Consider the following 21082-nt stretch of genomic DNA (forward strand, 5'->3'; position numbering starts at 1 on the left):
GTGGCACTATTGGGGGCATACCTGGCACTTTTGGGGGCATATGTGTATCTGCCACTATTGGGGGCATACCTATATCTGCCACTATTGGGGGCATAACTGGCACTGTATTGGGGGCATATGTGTATCTGCCACTATTGGGGGCATACCTGTACCTGGCACTATTGAGGGCATACCTATATCTGCCACTATTGTGGCATACCTGGCACTATATTGGAGACATGTGTGTATCTGGCACTATTGGGGGCATACCTGGCACAATTGGGGGCATATATGTAAATCTGGCACTGCACTATTGGGAGCATATGTGTATCACACCCCCACTTTCATTGGCCGCACGGCATGTGGCTACACCTATTTTTTGGCGCGTGCCTATGGCACGCACACACAGTACCGCCAGAGTATTTATTTACAATGGCACCAAAATTAGGCAGCCATTGTTTATCACTGCTGGGGGCATTGTGTTTATGGCATTAGTGCGGGTATTGGTGGCATTGTGTAACTGCCACTGCTGGTGGCATGTGTATATATGGCACAGCATCTGTTCAGAGAGGCTGGGGACATGGCCTTCAGCACGTGCAGATGTCCCTTATCCTCTGCCTCCAGCGTTGGGAGGTATGTATTCGGCATCTTGGACATTGCAGTGTGTGGCATATCGTGTCTGGGGCATTGTGGTATGTGGCATAATGTGTCAGGGGCATTACAGTGTGTGGCATAATGTGTAAAGGGCATTATTTGTCATTAGGCAGATTTCTTTCTATTTTTTATTTTAGTAGCTCTTCGGGTGGCTTATTTTGCCGCGAGTAGCTCACGCCCCAAAAAAGGTTGGAGACCACTGCTCTAAAACATATATTTTTTTCAATTTTTATCGTTTTATCGATTATTATCGTTATTATCGACTCACCACCCATGGCTTGCTGCAGAAGTTGTAGATGGAGTAGAGGGAGTTGACGCTCTGGACCCCTCCATATTGCAGCCCGATGATCAGACTGCGGAAATCCTCCCCCAACGTCATACTGTAAGCATGTTGCCGGATCAGCACGAAGTCTGGCTTGAAGGACCTGGCGGAAGATAAAGGATCAATTATAATTACCAATAATAATAATATATATTATTGTGATAACACTAATGCACTGTATATAGGGAATAACGCTGATTATTTAGCATTGACCCTCACCCACATTCCCAGTATATAGACACTTAGTTCTCCAAAAACTATGTGTATGAACCACATGCATGTGAAATAACATCTCTGTATAGCTCTAGAACAGCAACGTGTTTCCTAAGCCTGCGGTTCCCTGTAGGAAAATACACTTTTTCCTACCCTTTGCTACGTACTTATGCTGCAGACATTAGCGGAGTTCCTTACTCAGCATATTGACATTGGAAACAACCTGCATTTACTTTGGGTGGAGAAAGGCATCCGGGGGGAGAATGCTCCTTACTTTTCCGTGGATGATGTAGTCCCGGCATGTAAAGGGGATTACTTGGCACCGGCAGGAGACAGGTGGGATAGCAAAAATGTTCTTGATTGAAGTTGCCCGCGTCAGAGGTCAATGTTTGGGTAACAATGGCGTGCAGTCTGGCGCGGCGGTATATACCCACCCCCTATGAGGTCATCGCGAAAAGAGGGGTTATTCTGGGGAGCCTCTCAGATGGAGGGGACCAGGGGAAGGGGTGCAGGCTGAAATCTGACATTTCCTGCAGGAAATACCAAGGCTGAGCAGACATAAGGTACAGATATACGCAGGCAGCTGAGAGATGAGACTTAATGACTCCTGGAATCCATATAATATATATATATATATATATATATATATATAATTGAATGATTGTGTGTGTGTGTGTGTATGGATGATTCACAATAACTCTTGAACACTGTAACCAATCAGGAGAGGTGTGGCCACGCCCCTGTAAAAAAAAAAAATATTTGCAGGGGTGCAGACTGTTGCTGCCTCTTTCAGGATTCGCAACATTTTTTTTGTGGTGAAATATTTCCATGTCGACCTTTAAACACTGTCGGACATTTTGGTTTATACCACACCCCTCTATATGACATAGGTCACAGTCACTGCGTCATTGTGTCGGCTGGGCAGCACTTGAGCCTGGGGATGTCACATAGAAACACACTGGCCAGATCTGAATTTACTACAGGATGTTGCCCATAGCAACCCATGAAATTCTGTCTATCATTTTCTTATACTTGCCTACCTGACCCTCTCCATGCGGTAGAAAATGCTCTCCTCCTGGACTTCCCTGGTAATGTATGATTGCCATCACCTGTGGTGAAACACCTTTACTTCGCTCCCCACAGGTGCTGGCAATCATACACTACCTGGAAGACCAGGAGCAGAGCATTTTCTCCCGCATGGAGAGGGTCGGCAAGCATGCATTTTCTATGATGCAATAGAGACATGATAGGCAGAATCTGACTGGTTGCTATGGGCAACGCCTACCCTCCCGCTGCCCCGCATACCTTGGCAGCCCTCCCGGTTTCCAGGGATCCCCCGGAGAAATACAGGAAGGTCAGGTGTGGGAGACGTCATCAGCGCCGGCCACAGCGGGGTTGTGGGTAGGAGGTGGCCGACCTGCTCTCTGCTCTGCGCGCCGTCAGGGAGGAGGCAGTGTGAGCGGGGGCTGGCTCAGCCACAGCATCAGGGGAAGATCACGTGGTGAAGCTGCTCAGCTCTCGGCAGCCAGGGGCAGGGCTTCCCCGAGGCTGGCCCCGCCCACCAGACTGACGCTCTCTCCGTACAGCAGCCCTGCTGCCCCTTCTCAGCTCCTCTGCCAGCTCTATGATGCCCCGCCCACCAGACTGACGCTCTCCGTACAGCAGACCTGCTGTCTCTTCTCAGCTCCTCTGCCAGCTCTATGATGCCCCGCCCACCAGACTGACGCTCTCCGTACAGCAGGCAGCCCTGTGCTGTCCCTTGTCAGCACCTCTGCCAGGCCAGCCCAGCTCTATGATGCCCCCCCCCCCCTCCACAAGACTATCTCCGTACAGCAGCCCTGCTGTCCCTTTTCAGCTCCTCTGTCAGCCCAGCTCTATGATGCCCCGCCCACACGACTGACTCTCTCCGTACAGCAGCTCCTCTCCATGCTACAGCTCCTCTGCCAGCTCTAGTCTATATGATGCCTTCCCTACCACACTGCCCACGTGGCTATAGGAAACCACTACATGGTGAGTGTGTAGTGGGTGTCATTTTGGTGAAGGACTTTGTATAATGCACAGCCATATGGGGGGGAGGGACTGTGTATAATGCACAGCCATATGGGGGTCAGGGGGCTGTGTATAAAGCACAGCCATATGGGGGGGCTGGGTATAATGCACAACCTTATGGGGGGCTTTGTATAATATACTTGGTGTAATATTGGGGGGGGAAGGGGGTCTGTGTATAATGTACTTGGTGTAACATGGGGGGGGGGGTCGTCTGTGTATAATGTATTTGGTTTAATATGGAGGGGGCTGTGTATAATGTACCGTGTCTAATATGAGGGAGGAGCTGTGTACAATGTGCATGTGTGTAATATGGGGGAGGGGGCTGCGTATAATGTACTGTGTGTAATATGGGGGGGGGGGTCTGTGTATAATGTATTTGGTGTAATATGGAGGGGGCTGTGTATAATTTACCATGTCTAATATGAGGGAGGGGGCTGTGTACAATGTACATGTGTGTAATATGGGGGAGGGGGCTGTGTATAATGTACTGTGTGTAATATGGGGGGGGGGGGTCTGTGTATAATGTATTTGGTGTAATATGGGGGGGGGGGGCTGTGTATAATGTACTGTGTGTAATATGGGGAGAGGGCTGCGTGTGTGTTGATGTGGTTACGATGCCAGCAATTGGCATGCCTGTAGTCGAAAACTTAGTTTTGGAAACCCAACTGGCAGCCACAACACTGGCATTGGAAGCCCCTCAACGGTTTTACGCCACACATTCTGCTACCACCTAGAATCTCCCTGAAACTAGTTTTTGAAAGTAGGCAGGTATGACATCACCTCTTTTCACAGAGAGGTCCATGTAAGACCTGCGGAGGAGCCTGTATCCTCAGAGTGGAAAGTTTGTGCGCTTGTGTGTTTAGTGAGGGGTGAAGGGTGCGGCTCTCAAGCTTTTAGACAGAGGCGTCTGTTTTATTAGGGCGAGCAGGACTGGCCAGCGATTATTATTCTTCATTTTATTTTTAAAACCTGGCTGTGTGTCGGGAAGCGTGCGGCCTGTGTATTTCACATTCCTGCAGACTTTTTACCACAGCCAAGGTGTACACAGAGGGTAAAAGGGACATGACACCAGCCAAAGCACTGAGGGCAGCCATCTTGAAGGAAGGGGATGACAGAAGCAGATTTGGCAGCCATCTTGCATACCCCCTAACTGCCCTGTTTTGAGGGCTGTGTCCTAGCAACAGGAAAGCAATTTATGTCCCCTGCTCTGCATAGCGCCTGCTAGGTGGTTTGTGGCATTAATTAGGAGTTTGGAGAGGTGGAGTCCATTAAACAGCCTTGTGCAACATGGCCACACCAAAATTGCCACATGGCCACAGGCACCACCATTACAACATGGCCACAGACACTGTTATAGCAATATTGCCACAAACATTGGCATCGGAACATGGCCACACTGACATGGCCATAGACACCGCCATCGCAACATGGCCACAGACAACAGTTCACTATCGCAGCATGGAAACAGTCACCAACATGGCCACAGACACCACCTTCGCAACATGGCCACAGACACCACCATGGCCACAGACAATACTATCGCAACATGGCCACAGACACCGACATTGCAACCTGGAAACAGGCACCAACATGACAACATGGTCACAAACAACACAATTGCAACATGGACACATCGACATGGCAACATTACCACACACCGCCATCGCAACATGGCCATAGGTACCGCCATCGCAACATGGCCACAGACACTGCTATCACAACATGGCCACAGAAACCACAGTAACAACAGGGCCACAGACATGACAACATAGCCACAGACACCGCCATTGCAACATGGCCACAGACACCACCATAACAACAGGGCCACAGACTTGACAATATGGCCAGAGACAACGACATCGCAACCTGGAAACAGACACCAACATAGCAACATGGTCACAAACAACGGCGTTGCAGCATGGACACATCGACATGGCAACATTACCACACACCGCCATCGCAACATGGCCACAGGCACCGCTATCACAACATGGCCACAGACACTGCCATCACAACATGGTCACAGACACTGCCATCATAACATGGCCACAGACACCACCATAACAACATGGCCACAGACACTGCCATCACAACATGGCCACAGACACTGCCATCACAACATGGCCACAGACACTGCCATCATAACATGGCCACAGACACCACCATAACAACATGGCCACAGACACTGCCATCACAACATGGCCACAGACACTGCCATCACAACATGGCCACAGGCACCACTATCACAACATGGCCACAGACACTGCCATCATAACATGGCCACAGACACCACCATCACAACATGGCCACAGACACTGCCATCACAACATGGCCACAGACACCAACATGGCCACAGACACCGCCATCACAACATGGCCACAGACACCAACATGGCCACAGACACTGCCATCATAACATGGCCACAGACACCACCATAACAACATGGCCACAGACACTGCCATCACAACATGGCCACAGACACTGCCATCACAACATGGCCACAGACACTGCCATCACAACATGGCCACAGACACCAACATGGCCACAGACACCGCCATCACAACATGGCCACAGACACCAACATGGCCATAGACACCGCCATCGGAACATGGCCACAGACATCAACATTGCAACATGGCCACAGACACGGACATCGCAACATGGAAACAGACACCGACATGGCAACATGACCACAGACACCAACATGGCCACAGACACCGCAATCGCAACACAGCCACAGACACCGCCATCGCAACACAGCCACAGACACCGCCATCGCAATTTGGCTATAGACACCGCTATGGCAATATGGCTGTAGAAAGTGCCATCGAAACATTGCTACAGATAGAGAAGCAGATCACCTTGCCCCCAGTTCAAAGACCGGCGATTTGCCGCAAGCGGTGCGGGCTAATGATGCCGTAATGATTAGCAAGGAGTTGTGTCATTAGCACTGGCCACCCATTTTGGGAGTCTCCCTAACATTCCAGGGCAGCAACCATTATACACGGATTCCCTCTCTATTAATAATACTGTATCAACCTCAGATGTTTTATTTACTGTAATATGTTCCTCACCATTAGTGTCCAGGCTCTATGGCCTTACCCCAGCTTAGACTACTAAATGGGCTTCAGGGTTCGTGTTCTGCAGAGCGAGTGGGCGAGATAACGAGTGGGTGAGATAATGCCGGAACTTTCTTTTACTAGTGTAATAAAATAATAGTTTATACAAAAAAAATTCCACAAGAATAACGTAAGCAAAGAGCCTGTCAGGCAGACACCGGAGAAAGCTCTGTCTGTCCAAGAGCTAGCACTCAGATGGCGAACGTAATTCTAACGTGTTTGCATTAAAACCAAATTGTTTATCTGTTCCCTTGTTACAGGAAGACTCTGGCTATTTTGCAATTAGCGCATCAGGGGTGAACACAAATTCAGGCGCAGCTGTGGTGTAGGAGAAGCGCTAATATACAAATGCTAATATAATGTTTCCCCATGCCAGGGATTGGCAGTGTGTTTGGAACAGCAATTCTATACGCCCCTATTTACCAGCCAATACTGATAAATGTATATAGTACATCTAACTTACGGAGCGAAGATGGGCCGCCCAAAGCTCTGGGCCCCATAGCAGCTGCACCCCCTGCACCTATGGTCTGATGATCTAGGTAAACGTGAGAATTGGTCAAGAGAATGGCAACTACAGTTTAATGCTAAAAAATGCAAAATGATGCACTTGGGACTCAAAAACCCAAAAGCTCAATATAGTATCAAGGGTACTATAATGGAAACTACTGTGGAGGAAAGAGATCTAGGTGTCACTATTTCAAGTGACTTAAAGGCAGGGAGGCAATGTAACAAAGCAATGAGGAAGGCTAGTCAGATGCTTGGTTGCATAGGAAGAGGAATCAGTAGCAGAAAAAAAGACGTAATAATGCCACTTTATAGGTCATTGGTACGGCCTCATCTGGAATACTGTGTCCAGTTCTGGAGACCATATCTTCAGAAGGATATAAATACATTGGAGAGTGTACAAAGAAGGGCAACTAAAATGGTGCATGGCCTACATCACAAAACTTACCTGGATAGACTAAAATGTCTTAACATGTATAGTTTGGAGCAGAGAAGGGAAAGGGGGGACATGATCGAAATCTTCAAATATATTAAGGGTTTTAACATAGTACAGGAGGGAAATTTTCTTCAAAGGAAAAGAAGTCATAAAACACGAGGACATGCACTGAAACTGGAGGGAGGAAGGTTCAGGGGAAATGTTAGAAAGAATTACTTCACAGAAAGGGTAGTGGATAAGTGGAATAGCCTCCCATCAGAGGTGGTAGAGGCTAAGACAGTAGAACAATTTAAACATGCTTGGGATAGGCATATGAATATCCTTACAAAGAAATAAGGAATAAAAAGGGTTGAGATTACCTCAAGGGTAAAAAAAGGGGCAGACTAGATGGGCCAAATGGTTCTTATCTGCCGTCAAATTCTATGTTTTTATGTTTCTATGGTAGTTACGCCCTTGGTCATGTGTTTGTGCAGCATTTTATCCGTTGGACCCTTGTGGCGCAGGCCGGGTCTGTTTCTGAGTAGTTATTTCGTTTTTTCCGCTAAGTTGGCCATTCCCACAGACCGTTCCGATGAAGCTGTAACCTAACATTTACCGGTTAGCCAGAACGGTATCACTGAGGGCCACTTCACGAGCACAGCAGCCATTTATAGATAAATACCAACAATCATCTTTATCGCCCCATATTAATACATAGGCCCCAAAGGGGTCTATGTACAGAGCCTTTGAGAGATCAGGTGGATGGAGATAAAGTACCAACCAGTCAGCCCCTAACTGCCATTGTTCAAACACGGGTCTGTGTACTAAGTCCCCCGGAGAGGGATAAATTGGAAAGGCAAAGCACCAGCCAATCAGGTTGAAGGCTGCATGTTATAGGCTGCGGTTGAAAATGACAGTTAGGAGCCGAGTGGCTAGTCATTTCGTGCCACTAGTCATTATCTCTCTCCAAGGCATAGACCCCCTTAGGTTGTTGTTTTCGTGTTGATAGAGAGGAAGGGTCCAGAGCGGATATTCCTCATTCGCATCACTGCAGCCAATTACCAATTCCCCCTCCTGAAGGTCCCCTGTGAAGTGCACTGCAACCCCCCCCCCCCCCCCCCCCCCCCTGCGCTGAGCGACGGGGCCTCTCTGCTCCAGCTGTTCTCCCAGCGTGCTGCTGCCTGGCGTCTGTTCTTATTTATGCACAGAGCTGCACAGTGCAGACTCTGTCATATTACATGTTATAACAGCCCAGGGGGAGCACATTGCTGGGCTCATGTCCCGGCTGCTCGGTAGCGTGTCTTACTGATACAGACGTGTAGCAAGTATGTTCTGCGACACAGAGCCGGGGTGTCTCCATCTGTACAGATTAGGGGACATGTCAGCATTATCCTGTAACAAGCTATACAGTGCAGTGTATGTTATACAGGACGTCAGACATATGCAGGCCCAGTTATTACGGTAAGCCACTGAGCAGAGGAAGAGTTTCTGGGCAACTGGAAACCCCCACAGCAGTATCAGACCCTCGATGGTTACTAACCAATGCTCATGACAGGAATGAGGGTGAATAGTCTCAAGGGAGCGATACTGCACAGTATTACAATACTGCATAGTCATATATTGCTCCATGTATCGTACTGGCCAGCTCAGCCACCCACACATTTTAACCTGGGAGTGGATCACTATAAGTGACCTTATAGAATGTGTTGTCGACCTTTTCACTGTCAAAATAAACGGGATCAACCAAAGCGACCGGATACCTGTTACCCATAGATGACTCACCGCTGTTGAATGTTATCAAAGGCTCTCCACAAAGCCTCTGCCACGGAGCCTCCATTTTGTTGTGGCCCAGTATTACAGTGCTCAATGCTGTAACACCATGATGTTGCCGAGTAGGGGCGACAGATGTTAGTGTACCCTTCCCCCTTGCCTCCATCTTACTGCTTTGGGGATCGTTTCTCTCACGGTTTCATTTTCCATCTGGTATTTTGATCTCTGGTCCCATTTATCTCCTCACTATCCCCTGTGTTCTGTTTATATAGTATAAACTCCAAGGACCCTGCTCGCAACCTTGACGCTCCATCAACAGAAATATGTTATTATACAACCAATTCCCCCCGTATATATACATTTTTCTGGTCACATTCCTCACAAGCCCAGCAGGTCCCTCAGATCCTGTCAGACCTGTGCAGGTAGCTACAAGTCCCGGCCGGCGAGGAGTCGGCGGGAAGGTGCCTATGTTTATTGCCGGCGATGAAGGCCGGGATATAAATCTTGGCTGTGAACATTTTGTACTGTTTAGTGTCACATTGCTGAACATATGTCTAATTTTAGAATGTTCCTGTTTATAGAGGTTTTACACCAAAACAAACCGGGCCTAATATACAGTCAGCTTTTGTGGTGTAACTATACGCAGGTCCAGACTGCAAAATGCATACCAAAATGTCTGCTTATCTATAAACCTCAGGATTACGGTCTCTTGCGACTAGAGAAACGGAATGTGAGGCAGATTCAAAATGGACGATGTAGCACCCCCGCTATCTGCGCAGCCGATGTATTGAAATATCTAAAAGCGTCAGGAGGCGTCTGTAAGAGAAAGACAGCCATGGCTATTGTGACCTACTGTGTCGTACAAAGATGCAGCATTCAATCCATCCTCCCTCCTTTTCGAGAACCCTACCTGGATCCGCCAATGGTCAATTCTAATGATAACAACTGCGGGCAGGAAAACAGTGGGTGCCTGGCCGTCCGCATGAAGATGGGCAGATTATCAGCATAGATGGTCCCCTGGGGCAGCCCTCTATGTAAGCAACCCAGGTAAAAAAAGACCACCTGTAAAAGGGGTGTGTCTTCCTCTTCAGAAGTGGGTGCGGTTTGATAGGATAGGAGGAATCAGGCTTATTCTTGGTAGGAGTAACAGCGATGCTTGTAGAAAGATGGCGGGCAAGTGGCACTAAGGATAGACTCATTATGCTTTTGGTCACGTGTTGCGGGAAGGCGAAAGCCATGCGCAGCGCTACTATTTCTTCATGGCGAGTACCACGGAGGACGACAGAAGATCAAAAATCATTCAGTGAGCCCCCCCGATGCACAGCACAGAACGTCACGCTTTTACGTGGATGCACATAGATTGCCGGCTCAGGCCATGCCAAGCTGCACGAAAGCACCGCCCGAAAAAGTAAATTGGACCCTGGCTCAGATTATAATTGGGAGAGAGGGGTGTAGAGCCACTTTTCTGGGGCCACTGGGCTACTTTCTGCCCCTGTCCTATTAAGTGCGGCCTGGGAGTCTGGGATTAGGACTTCCAACACTTAGGCGTGACGATGATGGAGTGACAGGGTGATGTTATCCATAATGCCCTATTATACAAGCAGGAAACTTTCTAGATACGAACAATGCGCTGGTCACTTAGGTTAACATAAACTCTATTCGATTGTTAACCCCTGGTGATAGCTCCACTTTCTAAAAAAGATGTTCCCAGTAAAGGTTTTGTTGGGCTGATTATGCTGCGATTGGGTGACAGTGGATGGAGCATGTTTACTGAGTGTGCGAGGACGGACGAATCGGGAGGAATTGGTCCGCAGTCGTTACCCCCCCTCCCCAGCACGATTGACATTCTGCAGCATTTGGTAACAGAGAATCGCACTGTTCTACAAAATTGGTGCCCCCCCAGGGTCTGTGTCCTCAATGGACAACAGAATTAGGGAAATCTTCTGGATGATATAAAGACGATATATATATATTTATTTTCTGTGTTTTTCAATACGAAATACGAAAAACACAGAAAATATATTTAGTAAAAGACACACACAAGCCAAATATGAAAGTGGTCTGAAGGCGGAAAACCCCTAAGAAGACCACACCCAATACATACAGCAAATACCAGATAGGCGGCAACATTTGCCCTGGTCACAGAACAAACACAGGATATGGGTGGTCTGGGGTAGCACTTATAGAATATTACGTGATGTTATTTGACGGATATATAAAAAATAATGCAGGCCAGTATAGTTTAGTTATTGTCAGAACCGTACATGTCTGTACATGATGCCGATACGTATATTTTACGTAAAAATAAATAAAAATAGTGACATTTTAAAAAAACTTACCCCTTGACCTTTGCACTCAGTGTGAAAGGTCATCTGTGTGATGGTAATTCCAGGTCTGTGTACGGGATAATGCACACTCTATTGGAATCTCAGCAGTGACTTGTGTGACATATGGTGACCAAATGTGTACAGTGCAGTGACAGAGAAGGACCTACCTGGGAGATGCAAGACACTGGGGTCTCGTAACTGTGAGTGCGCAGCTGGAAAAACAGCGAGCAGGCGTGTGGGGACAGGTTTATGGTGGAATGTGCAGGACTCGGGGCTACTGGTCCCTGGTTAGGAAACATTCTTCCTTCTGGTGTTTGGGGAAGCACAGATGACAGCATGGATGCAGGGGGTCTCTCATCGTGTTCCGCTCCTTAACCCTCCACGTGCCCCTGTCACCTGATAATCTGATGCCTCGCTTGGGGAATACAGTCTTTATTATGTGTTAATTGAACCTTATTAAATTTGGGTGTCGATGGTTAACAACATCAGTGGTTTGATGGTGGTAGCAAATACTTTTGCCATTGATGGGGGGCCCGCCAGCCCCAGATTAAGGGCCTGTGGTTAAAAATGTGACCCGGGCCCACACTGGGCCCTTCCAAATGGGCCGGGCCTGGGTAAAGAGTATCTGCTCTCCCCTCTCAGGAATGAGTGACATCACTGAGAGTGCAGTGTATCCAGTCACTAAGAAACAGTGACATCACTGAGAGTGCAGCCAATCCAGTTACTGGGAACTAGTGACATCACTGAGAATGCAGCCTATCCAGTTGCTAGGAACTAGTGACATCACTGAGAATGCAGCCTATCCAGTTGCTAGGAACTAGTGACATCACTGAGAGTGCAGCCTATACAGTCACTAGGAAACAGTGACATCACATAAAAATAGGTGAGGTGGTAATTGATATTTGGTCTATACTAAATGTGCTTATAATTCAGCATCAGTTATAATCTTGTGAAAATGTGCAAAATTACAGCTGCCGGAGCTATGTAGCAGAGCAACAGATGTGGAACCCCAAAATGGGCCTTCGCCAGCCCTTAGACTGCGGTCACGGTAAAATGGTACATTACAAGACTTGGTAAAACACGATCACTACATTGGGCTTTGGTACAGGCAATATATATACTATAGCATTGACCACTTCAGATCTGTGGGACATACCTGACCACCTTGGTGCCGTTTCTCATGACTTGCATATCGATCATGCACCCGCCATTGACGTATGACGCCAAGTTCAGCTCAGAGAATTCCGCCTTAAAATAAAGGAGAAAAGAAAACAAAAAATGCTTAGGTCTATTAATTTGCATAAATTATTTATTGATACATGGAGGATAATTAATATATTAATACTATTATTATCTTTATTATTTACTATTTATTAATAAATGGAGAGATTTCCTATTTCGCAAACATTACACAAAAAAAGTTGACATGGAAAAGGTTGACACAAAAGGAAAGGTTGACATGAGTTTTCACTTTTTTTACTGTCAATTTGTAGATGACACTTTACCGTTCCCAGTTGTAGCCCATGTGTCGACCCAAAGGTGGAACTGCCATTGGTGCAGTGCAACAGATGTGTACCCGTACACACCCACTCGCAGCCCAGCAACAGACCTGAATTACACATTTTTTTGCACACAAATTGCAAAATCCAGGGCCGGGCTGCGTCAGGAAAACTGGATCCCGGGCTGAATAATAACTTATCTGCGTCTGACCTGTTGCAGCTGAGCAGCGGCCACAGGAAAGACGCGATTAGCCAGGTAGGAGAGTTTCCTGTTAGCTGCTAAATTTAGCAAACTGTTTTTTTTTTCCCTTCTTTTTCCTGTTCCAGCCGTTTCTGCTGAGACTCATCTGCATCTATAAACACTGCCGCAGCCGCCATTCCTGTGGCTGGAAAATCGGCCTGAAATACGCAAGCCGATCAAAGGACGTGAATGCAATGAAGGTGGCTCAAGAGTTTTCCTCTTTGGCATCTCAGGTTACAAGTATTGCAGCATCTCCGGCTGATTACTGCGTCTGGCCTAGGTTAGGGAAACATATAACATGTCAGCTCAAAGTCACAGACGTAGCATTTTATAGGGAAAATAGAATGGTCTTATTGCAGGGCCTTATTCTGAGCGGCAGGGAATTCCGCTTGCGGGCAGAATGGGTCATTCTCGGAAAACCTACAGTACCGTAAAACTGCGTACGTATCTTTTTGCTGCCATCAGGTGCTGCTGTTCATACATATCTGGACAAAGGACCGACGCATCAACAGGACCATTTTACTGTAAAACGTTTTTTTTTTTTTTAAGGAATAGTGATATTAATCCGCATGAAGACATTTGAGGTCTTTTTAATATATGAAATAAAATATGCTGCAATATATAAGCAACCGGGACACCACTTCCCTCTACTGCCCATCGGACCTGGAATCCTGGGACTGCTACTCTGTGAGACTCATGTGATACATGCAGCGCTGCATTAAAGGGGCCATCTTGTCTTGCTTCTGCTGATTGGTGCATGTATTGCTTAAAGGGAGTCAGTCCTGTCGATTACAGTATATGCTTAGGTGTAAGCTGTTGATCCGTATCCTGTTTTCCTGTTCCCAGTGCCTGTCATATGTATACTCTGCTCATTTGGAGGAAACTCTGCCTGTCAGAATCCATGTCCAATGCCTAAATCCTTGCCTTGTTCCTGTCTTGTTAACTCCTTGTTGTACCCCTTCTATCCTGTGGTGCCCAGTGAATTGTGTAAGCCACTACTAAAGGAGGTATAAGACCTGGCGGCATCCTAAGTACCGGTGCGTCATACACTAAAGCAGGCATGTCCAACGTTGGCCCTCCAGATGTTGTGAAACTACACATTCCAGCATGCTTTGCAATAGTTTTAGCATTCTCTAATAACAAAACTGTGGCAAAGCATGCTGGGGTGTGTAGTTTCACAACATCTGGAGGGCCAACGTTGGACATGCCTGCACTAAAGGAACAACACCCAGCTGTTGTAGGCAGAAAACCCTCACAGTGTCTTTAGATGTCTATTGGTTGACACATATTAAGTTAACAGTCCCTAGAATGACCCCCATATGGATGGTCGACAGGGTCATTAAGTCGATATGTGAAAGGTAGACAATTGAAAAGATCAAGCGGTACAAATCGGCGACACAAGCAAAAGCTCTCAACATCGAAAAGGTTGACACAAAAAGATTAACAGAAGCTTTTGAAACTTTTGGGTGCCAATCTGTTTAACCACCCCTTTAGGTGGACTGCGTGCCCACCCATTCATAGTCCACGTGAATGGTATAGGATGATACCTTTGTGCATCACTAAAAAAAATTTGCTAAGTGATAAAAGCTCTGTTCAGCATATTTGCACCGAGATTCTCTCAAGCAGCAGAGTCCCGCGTATTTACTTAGCAGAAACAGATCTGCAGAGCCCAGAGTGTTGTTTTGTTCTGCTGCAGGAATCCATTCGCTATGAAAACAATTCGGATGAATCTAATCTAATTCCCGCTGTGATCTTCCCTTGTATAAATTGGCCTCGCTGCTCGCTGTCCCTCCAAGGACTTTGCCGGTGACCCAAAGCTAAAGTCTAAACAACGTGGTGAATACGCCCACTGATAACAGGGTCTGTGAGCGCTTCACCCAAGGCCGGCCAAACCAATCAGCAATTAGGCTGCATTGTTTCCATGGGTGTTGCAATGAGACCTCTTATAGTCCAGTTGTAGGATTACAGCTTGTGTCCAGAAAAGGTAACGGATCATAGGTACTACCACTGGGCGGAATCTCTGATCTGAGTAGACCCTGCTGGTGACTAGTGTGCTTCGTAGAGGACAATAAAGGTGACTGGTACCGATGGGATGCCTTCGGTGAGATGCCGGTGCTGGAATCCTGACTGACGGCAAATACCTGAATATTCAGGGACTGGTAGCATTAGGCTAAGGGGAGGAGTGTCAGATTTAGGCACTAAGGGAGGTCTTAGGGTTAGGCTGTGGGGAGGTGGGGGAAAGGTTAGGGTTCGGCTGAGGGGAGGATTAGGGTTAGGCTGCTCGGAGGTGGGGGAAAGGCTAGGTTTAGGCTGAGGGGTGGGAAAGATTATGGTTAGGTACTTAGAATGGGGCTTAGGCTGGGGGCATGGTAGTTAGGTTTAGGTGGTGGGGTATGAGGGGGTTAGGCACTAGCAAAGAGAGTTAGGGTTAGGCTGCAGGGGGTGGGTTAGGATTAGGCTGCAGGGGGAGGGTTAGGATTAGGCTGCAGGGGGAGGGTTAGGATTAGGCTGCAGGGGGTGAGTTAGGGTTAGGGTGCAGGGGTGGGTTAGGATTAGGCTGCAGGGGGAGGGTTAGGATTAGGCTGCAGGGGGAGGGTTAGGATTAGGCTGCAGGGGGTGAGTTAGGGTTAGGGTGCAGGGGTGGGTTAGGATTAGGCTGCAGGGGGTGGGTTAGGATTAGGCTGCAGGGGGTGGGTTAGGATTAGGCTGCAGGGGGAGGGTTAGGATTAGGCTGCAGGGGGTGAGTTAGGATTAGGCTGCAGGGGGTGGGTTAGGATTAGGCTGCAGGGGGTGGGTTAGGATTAGGCTGTGGGTTGGGTTAGGATTAGGCTACAGGGGGAGGGTTAGGATTAGGCTGCAGGGGGTGAGTTAGGATTAGGCTGCAGGGGGTGGGTTAGGATTAGGCTACAGGGGGTGGGTTAGGATTAGGCTGCAGGGGGTGAGTTAGGATTAGGCTGCAGGGGGTGGGTTAGGATTAGGCTGCAGGGGGTGAGTTAGGATTAGGCTGCAGGGGGAGGGTTAGATTAGGCTACAGGGGGAGGGTTAGGATTAGGCTGCAGGGGGTGAGTTAGGATTAGGCTGCAGGGGGTGGGTTAGGATTAGGCTACAGGGGGTGGGTTAGGATTAGGCTGCAGGGGGTGAGTTAGGATTAGGCTGCAGGGGGTGGGTTAGGATTAGGCTGCAGGGGGTGAGTTAGGATTAGGCTGCAGGGGGAGGGTTAGGATTAGGCTGCAGGGGGTGGGTTAGGATTAGGCTGCAGGGGGTGGGTTAGGATTAGGCTGCAGGGGGTGGGTTAGGCTGCAGGGGGTGGGTTAGGATTAGGCTGCAGGGGGTGGGTTAGGCTGCAGGGGGTGGGTTAGGCTGTGTTTGGGTGGGTTAGATTTAGGCAGTGGGTAAATTAAAGTAAGGTTGTGGGGGGTTAGGGTCAAACTGTGAGGAGGGAGTGTCGGGGGGGTACAGAGAAACTAAGTACACATTCCTAATCTCTGTCGGGGGTTCCCCTTGGCCATCCCAACCGCCAGTCATCCTTATGGCGGATCCAGCAGTGAGGTGTGCATGACTAAAATCAATATTTCGGGCACACCCATCATGCATCATAATCGAGGTCCTACGCTGCTTTGCGCTGCTGTAGCTTTACATGCTCTTTAATACATTATGCAATATATATATATATACACACACACACACATATGCCTTCCCTGCTGCAATGTCAGAGAGATCTCCTAGACTGCCAGGAGATATAGAACACCCCCCCCAGTAATGTGATGATGTCATTCTCAGCGAAATGCGTGAAATGCGTCATCCCGGCCCTGCCCGGCTCCCCCTCCTATGTACACGTCTTATTAAAATCTGCAACTTGTGATGGGACACTGGCCGGTCGCTGGGATAGGTGGGAGTGAAAATGGTAGGTTTAGCTCTGTATTTACTTAACATTTTTCATCCATTTTCCTTGAACAGCTGCATCTGACAAATAAAGTTTAGCAAAGTCCAATTTCCTCACGGGTGAGTCCCAATGTGACGGAACTGCACGGAAATGGAGACACTGTGTGTGTGTGTGTGTATGTTTGGCCTTTCCCACACCCAGCTGTACTCATGGTATTGTTATAGACAGTTCATGCTCCGCAATAGGATATCCTCCTGACGTCCTATACTCAGCTGAGTGGTAAATGTACCGCAGATCTGTGGCAGACCCTACGGCGAACGGTTCCTACAGGCCGACCGCAGCCAGACACATGGAGGGCAGGCAAAGGTTAGCGATGACCTATTCCTCGGGATTGTGCACCAACTGTGTTTACAGTGCTAATTATATCTCCCACTCGGCTCCCACGGTCTAGAATGACTTGGATGCTGCAGGCTGCGTACAGGGAGATCTTTATGTCGCGTCAACAGCCAATGTCGCTATTGCTCTCCCAAGATGATGGGGGGGCGGTACGTGCAGACTCGCCGATCGTGCGCGCGCGGGGGGGGTTGCATGCAGACCCGCTGCTCGCGGGGTGGGGGGATGCGTGCAAACCCGCTGCTTGCGTGGGGGTGGTTGTGTGTGCAGACCCCACATTTGCGCGCGGGGGGGGGGGGTGGGGGGGCGGCCGGTGCGTGTTGAGAATTGCCATGTGCACTTTTTACTTGTGTCGACTATCGACCTTGTGCATGTCGATCCTTTGCTAACAGTGACATTATATTATGCATGCCGAACTACTGACGGCCTATCTAGACACTTCCACCCTACCATCCGGATGCTTAGATACATCATATACTGCCTTGGTGGCAGAGGAGAGGACAATATAAAACGAGACGTAGAAATAACAGTTTTTCTATGACACATGCGAACGATCACAATGTGACATCTCTGGTTTTAAAATAGATCAAACACAGACCAACGAAGAGGACCCTCATCCCCCCTCCCCCCCCCCCCCCCCCCCCTCCTTCCTTCCTATGTATTGCTTCTCTGCAGACTTTATTACTGGACTTTACGCCAAGTTTCCAAGACAAAATTAGGAAGACAATTTCCTTAAGGGAAGAAAAACTAGACAGGTCTGTGTGAAGTTAGACAGGCGCAGGGTGGAAGCTCCGTCCGGAACCTGACCCGGTTCCATCTCTGCGGTGTCTCAGGCAGAGAGAGAGGCGAAGGTGCCAGTCACACATCTACCCTCTTCATATGTATTATTTCTCAAAGGTGATTCTTGCTGACGATTCCTTTTCCTCCCTTTATACTTAACCAAAATCCATAAATGAGGTTCTTACCCGGAGAACACTGACCGTGACAGATCGCTCAGCAAACAGCGCTGGCAAATCACTGTGTGCTGAGCGTTCTGAGCAATCTACCATCACTCACAGCACATCTCCCCGTGTGTAGGGCCCTTAAGTTGATCAGTTTTGCTCGGCTACTGGAAATGGCTACAAATGAGCCGGTTCTTCTTTCCTACTACAAACTACCAACCTCGCTATAAAATTAATTTTATTTTATACACATACAAAATTTCTGCAGGGTCCCCATCGTATAGTATATATAAAAATAGATGTATGTATGTATGTTCCAGCATAACTCTAGAATGCCTGGAGCCATTTACACCAACCTTGGCACACATATGACTTGCAATCTGGAAAAAATACTGCAGAAGTAAGATACCTCTAGCACCCCTGTGGGTCACAGGGGCCCAAATAGGGGTTCTGGCCACTACACAAAGCGGGTCACGGAAGCAAGATATGGCAAAGTTGCATAACACAGAGGGGGCAGAGGACATTGATTGGGTGCAGATTAAGTTCATGGCCACTTTGACCCCCAATTCCGATCCCATCGGGGGCCCAAAAAGGGGTCAGCCAGGGGTCAGGGAAGGTAGAGGATATTGATTGGGTCCAGATTAGGTTCACAGCCACTTGGATCCCCAATTCTAACCCTGCCAGGGTCCCGGAGGTCCAAAATGGGTTCTGGCCACTACACAAAGTGGGTCAGAGATGCAAGATATGGAATAACATAAAGGGGGTAGAGGACATGGGGTTTAAGAAAAAAAAACTGTGGTCAGATCTTGGAGCCCACCACAGACAGGTGATTGCCGGACACACCATGGGCACAACACAGACAGGTGTATGCCGGGCACACCATAGGCCCACCACAGAGACAGGTGTATGCCGGGCACACAATGGGCACACCACAGACTGGTGTATGCCGGGCACACCATCGGCACACCACAGACTGGTGTATGCCGGGCACACCATGGGCACACCACAGACTGGTGTATGCCGAGCACACCATAGGCCCACCACAGACTGGTGTATGCTGGGCACACCATGGTTTCACCACAGACTGGTGTATGCCGGGCACACCATGGGCCCACCACAGACAGGTGTATGCCGGGTACACCATGGGCCCACCACAGACAGGTGTATGCCGGGCACACCATGGGCCCACCACAGACTGGTGTATGCCGGGCACACCATGGGCCCACCACAGACAGGTGTATGCGAGCACACCATGGGCCCACCACAGACAGGTGTATGCCGGACACACCATGGGCCCACCACAGACTGGTGTATGCCCGGCACACCAGATGCATGGCGAGCGGGTAAGCTGAAAACAAAAGCAGGATAAAGTTCAACTAATGCCAATTGGACTACTAAAACCGGGCAATGCCGGGTACCTCAGCTAGTATATATAGTCAGGTCCATAAATATTGGGACATTGACACAATTCTCATATTTTGTACTCTGTACACCCCCACAATGGGTTTTAAATGAAACAAACAAGACAGGCTTTATCTGCAGACTTTCAGCTTTAATTTGAGGGTATTTAGATAAAAATCAGGTGGACGGTGTAGGAATTACAATGGTTTCTATACTGTATGTGCCTCACACTTTTAAGGGACCAAAAGTAATGGGACAATCGACTCAAAAGCTCTTGGACAGGTGCGGGCTATTCCCACGTTACTTCATCAACTAAGCAGGTAAAAGGTCTGGAGTTGATTCCAGGTGTGACATTTGCATTTGGAATCTGTTGCTGTCGACTCTCAATATGAGATCCAAAGATCTGTCACTATCAGTGAAGCCATCATTAGGCTGAAATATCAAAAGAAACCCATCAGAGAGATTAGGTGTGGCCAAGTCAACTGTTTGGAACATTCTTAAAAAGAAAGAACGCACCGGAGAGCTCAGCAACATCAAAAGACCCAGAAGACCACGGAAAACAACTGTGGTGGATGACAGAAGAATGACTTCCCTGGTGAAGAAAAAAACCCTTCACAACAGTTGGCCAGATCAAGAACACTCTCCAGGAGGTCGGTGTATACGTGTCAGTCAGCAATCAAGAGAAGACTTCACAAGAGGGAATATAGAGGGTTCACCACAGATGTAAACCATTGGTGAGCCTCAAAAACAGGGAGACCAGATTAGAGTTTGCCAAACAACATCTAAAAAAACCTTTACAGTTCTGGAACAACATCCTATGGACAGATGAGACGAACATCAACTTGTACCAGAGTGATAGGAAGAGAAGAGTATGGAGAAGGAAAGGAACTGCTCATGATCCAAAACATACCACCTCATCAGTGAAGCATGGTGGTGGTAGTGTCATGGTGTGGGCATCTATGGCTGCCAACGGAACTGGTTCCAACTGTCATTTATTAAAACATGCGACAGCTGGGAGCTGATTGGCTGGAGAGCCATTTATCGCATGCAATGAGTTTTAAATAGCTAAAAAATGGGTCCTTTGTGCCCGAAACACCCCGTTGATTCTGATCAATTTTAGATTGATCTAAAAAAAACTATCTTTAGTTCATTTACCCCCTTGGACAAACCTCAACACATTGTATTTCCTTACGACCAGCCGACACTGCTTTGCTTTGGCGCAGACCGAAAGCCTGCACTATTGTGATTAAGAACAGGAGCTATAGTCCGGGAAAATTCGGTAACTGTGAGTAAAACAGTTATTATGTTTGCAGAAGCAATGTCTGTTATTACGTTTTGGATAATGGATTTTCCTTTAAAAGGCATTGTGCGT

The 21082-nt window shown here is 48.1% G+C and overlaps 1 protein-coding gene across 2 annotated transcripts in view; it reads right to left on the minus strand.

Annotated features, from left to right (window-relative positions):
- The window catches only part of SYN3 (synapsin III), a 202954-nt gene that overhangs the window by 132635 nt on the left and 49237 nt on the right, over positions 1–21082 (minus strand). For both annotated transcript variants that reach the window (XM_083181129.1, XM_083181128.1), the window contains exons 4-5: positions 12509–12600; positions 902–1058 (exon numbers count right to left, since the gene is read on the minus strand). In XM_083181129.1, the coding sequence (XP_083037255.1) occupies positions 902–1058; positions 12509–12600 (249 nt within the window). The remainder of the gene's footprint in view (positions 1–901; positions 1059–12508; positions 12601–21082) is intronic.

Source organism: Crinia signifera, chromosome 4, assembly GCF_055691185.1.
Source record: "Crinia signifera chromosome 4, ASM5569118v1, whole genome shotgun sequence".
NCBI classification, from domain to species: Eukaryota; Metazoa; Chordata; class Amphibia; order Anura; family Myobatrachidae; genus Crinia; species Crinia signifera.